The sequence below is a fragment of the Branchiostoma floridae genome, chromosome 3, assembly GCF_000003815.2.
Source record: "Branchiostoma floridae strain S238N-H82 chromosome 3, Bfl_VNyyK, whole genome shotgun sequence".
Lineage (NCBI taxonomy): Eukaryota > Metazoa > Chordata > Leptocardii > Amphioxiformes > Branchiostomatidae > Branchiostoma > Branchiostoma floridae.
This window is the reverse complement of record NC_049981.1, coordinates 33,417,756-33,421,781: the sequence shown is the minus strand read 5'-3', so window position 1 is coordinate 33,421,781 and position 4,026 is coordinate 33,417,756. Positions and strand designations below refer to the sequence as shown.

The 4,026-nt window shown below is 46.9% G+C and overlaps 1 protein-coding gene across 1 annotated transcript in view; it reads right to left on the bottom strand.

Moving 5' to 3' along the window:
* Positions 1–4,026, bottom strand: part of LOC118411884 (protein transport protein Sec24A-like) — a 22,665-nt gene that overhangs the window by 6,465 nt on the left and 12,174 nt on the right. Inside the window, exons 14-19 of the mRNA XM_035814376.1 lie at positions 3,994–4,026; positions 3,719–3,820; positions 2,928–2,966; positions 2,344–2,467; positions 1,418–1,576; positions 402–575 (exon numbers count right to left, since the gene is read on the bottom strand). Of these exons, the coding sequence (XP_035670269.1) occupies positions 402–575; positions 1,418–1,576; positions 2,344–2,467; positions 2,928–2,966; positions 3,719–3,820; positions 3,994–4,026 (631 nt within the window). The remainder of the gene's footprint in view (positions 1–401; positions 576–1,417; positions 1,577–2,343; positions 2,468–2,927; positions 2,967–3,718; positions 3,821–3,993) is intronic.

Genomic DNA, 4,026 nt, shown 5'->3' with positions numbered 1-4,026 from the left:
AGCACACACACACACACACACACACACACACACACATACACACACCTTTGCTGCTGGTGTAGAGCAGTGCAGCCTGGAAGCACACACACACACGCACACGCGCGCGCGCACGCACGCACGCACGCACACACACACACACACACACACATACATACACACACACACGCACCTTTGCTGCTGGTGTAGAGTAGTGCTGCCTGGAAGCACACACACACACACACACACACACACATGTACCTTTGCTGCTGGTGTAGAGTAGTGCTGCCTGGAAGCACACACACACACACACACACACACACACATACACACATACACACACGCACCTTTGCTGCTGGTGTAGAGCAGTGCAGCCTGGAAGCACACACACACACACACACACACATGGGATTCGAACCCCTCACCTTTGCTGCTGGTGTAGAGCAGTGCTGCCTGGAAGCATGCGGTGCTGCTGTCCACCAGGGCCTCCTCTATCGACACCTGCATGGCGAAGCCGGCGTCTGGGTTCACGTTGGGCAGCGAGAGGAGGTCCGTCGAGCGCACGAAGAAGTTCCCGTGGAATGTGTGGATACTCAGGCCTGACAAGTGGGAAAGAGAAGATCAGTATTTTCTACACTAAAGACCCAGCTGGACTACAAATTTCTCCCTGCTATCACCAGTGCAGAATAACCTGCCGATGTTACCTGCAGTGACAGTCTGCTGGTCATTATGGACTGGTTAGGAGTAAAGAACTTGTCCAGCGATTTATCAACTTTTCACTACGAAAGACCTTTTAACTTTTCTTTCCCAATCTGTTGAGTGAATCTTTCTCTCAGTTGGTCCTCATAATATTCTTCAATTGAGTGGCTATGGATTTCAGTGAAACCGGTAAATCGTTGTGTCCCAGCGGTCATCCTTCGGACGCCTTATCAACCATCAGTAAAGAGCTTTGTCATCCAGCGATCAACAAACTTTTCACTACAAAAGACTTGTATTTTACTTTCCTTTTTCAATGAGATTAGTGAATCTCTGTCTTACTGTACAGGGCTCGAAATACCACCTGCATATGCAGGTTAGTGCAGGTAAAATTGGAGCTGTACAGGCATTTCTGGTGTCTACCTGCACCTAACCTGCACTGGTCCATGTGCTGGGTTTTATACAAAAATGTCCTATGGTATAGGTGTATGTGGATTGTTATTAGCTGCATTGACTGTTACCACCTAAAGTATAAAAGAAAAAAAATAGCAATGGTTCCTGAACAGTTTTAGTAAGATCCATACTTCCTAAATTCAGAGTTGTGCAGGTAAAACTTGTCTGGTGCAGGTAATTTTCAACGTTACCTGCACCAGTGCAGGTATGCAGAAAAAAGGATTTCAAGCCCTGCTGTATGTCCTTAAAATTGAGTGTCTAAAGATGCCCCAGCACAAACCAGACTCCCTACCTCTCGTGCACCGTATCCTCATGACCGCCTCGAAGCCAATCTTCCGGGTGAGGTACCGGCGCAAGTCGCGCTCGAACCGCGTGACCTGCGCCGGGGCGCGGACCGGGTGGAACCCTGGGAAGTAGAACGTGCAGCCGCCCGAGTATTTCGCCACACCAGCTGTGCAGTGGGAAAAGGGACATGATGATCAGCTTCCATGTTTCAGGGTACGTGAGGAAGGAAAATTACATTTTTGTGTCTCCTAAATTCTCTTAGGCAACTCTGCCATGTCCTTCTAATTTACTTATGCTAATCTTTGTATCTCTGACTCCAACCCTAATCCTAACCTATACCCTAACCCATATCCTACCCTTACTGCTAACATACCCAAAACCTAACCCCTAGTCACACAGAGTAGCTATGTCCGTGTACTGTCCAGGCATGAAGAACATGTCCACTGCGATCTGCTAAACTCTAACCTTGACCTTGACCCTAACCTCTAACCCCTAACCCCCACTCACACAGAGTAACGATGTCCGTGCACTGTCCAGGCATGAAGAATATGTCCACTGTGATCTGCTGAACTCTAACCCTGACCTTAACCCTAACCTCTAACCCCTAACCCCCACTCACACAGAGTAACGATGTCCGTGCACTGTCCAGGCATGAAGAACATGTCCACTGTGATCTGCTGAACTCTAACCCTGACCTTAACCCTAACCTCTAACCCCTAACCCCCACTCACACAGAGTAACGATGTCCGTGTACTGTCCAGGCATGAAGAACATGTCCACTACGATCTGCTGAACTCTAGCCCTAACCCTGACCCTAACCTTACCCTAACCTCTAACCCCTGACCCCTACTAAGTGTACTGGAGTGTACTATCCAGGCAAGATATGACCCCTGACCCCAGACCCGTAACCTCTAACCCCTGACCCCTACTCACACAAAGTAGCGATGTCCGTGTACTGCCCAGGCATGAAGAACATGTCCACTGCGATCTGTTGACCGGCACACTCCAGCGCCATCCGCTTGTAGAAATCCGTGGCAGGTCCCAAATGCTGCACATCCTGGGAACACAGTCCAAGGCAATTTGTTATTCACAAACATGGGTACATTACAACGCAATGTCAGCATCTTGAAGTGGGAAGGTTTAAGATTTAGTTGAAGAATTAAATGCCAAACCTGGCGCTATTTCTTTGTCACAAAACTATCTAAAATCTCGCAATGGAGTTATGGACGTTATTGACACAAGCTCTCAGCTTTCTTTTGTCTGAAGAGTTTTTTTTTGGAGGGGGGGGGGGGAAAGTCAAGATACATCTTGGTAGAAAATATGCAGTTTGTGTGTGCTTACATGACACTTCATCACAAAACGTCAATGTTCATTACGGGAGTGTTTGGGAATGCATCAGAGACACACAAACATGTTTATATACCCATACACCATGCAGGGACACAGACACACACATGTGAGTAGCAGGAAAGGTCACATGAAACTGGAAGGTTTGTGGTTTTAGGCAGACAGAATACCTTTTCCTTCTCCCCGCGAGAGAAGAACTTCTGGGCGGCCTGGTGAAGGTTGAGGGTGACGAGAACACAACAATAACAACACAGAAACACCAGAAATAAAGACAAATGGCAGCAGACAAGAGACAAACAATACTGTACAGTACATGATGAAATTCAGAAAAGTTTCCTCCAGAAAAAGCAGCATTGGGAGGCAATACACTGGGAATGGGATGGGAAATCATTTTTCCCACTGACAAGACAAGAAAAAGCACAGAAACTAGGCAGAGACAAAACGGTGGATAACAGTAAGAAAATGGGTGACAGGAACTGGATGTAAAGGGGATACAACAATATGTACATTTCACCCTCGTTGGTTGGGGATAACAGTAAGAACTGGGAGTCTAGTGGATACAACAATATGTACATTTCACCCTCGTTGGTTGGGGATAACAGTAAGAACTGGGAGTCTAGTGGATACAACAATATGTACATTTCACCCTCGTTGGTTGGGGATAACAGTAAGAACTGGGAGTCTAGTGGATACAACAATATGTACATTTCACCCTCGTTGGTTGGGGATAACAGTAAGAACTGGGAGTCTAGTGGATACAACAATATGTACATTTCACCCTCGTTGGTTGGGGATAACAGTAAGAACTGGGAGTCTAGTGGATACAACAATATGTACATTTCACCCTCGTTGGTTGGGGATAACAGTAAGAACTGGGAGTCTAGTGGATACAACAATATGTACATTTCACCCTCGCTGGTTGGGGATAACAGTAAGAACTGGGAGTCAAGTGGATACGTACATTTCCTGCTCGCTGGTTGGGGTCTTCCCGTGGCTTGAGCGCTCCCGGTCCGAGCGACGGCAGACAGGATTGGAACACGCACACACGACCGCCTGTGGGGGTCTGTCAACAAACAAACAAAGAAATAAACAAACATTGAGTCAGAATCAAACTCTGATCTGATTTTACTTTAAGAGTCATGAAATGCCAGTCAATTAAAGAATCAATCATTTGAGCCGAACACAAATACCAAAAAGGAAAACTGGCAAACACACAAACAAAAATTGACCACGCACCATGAGCTTGTGAGCGACTTGCAGCGCCGGCCC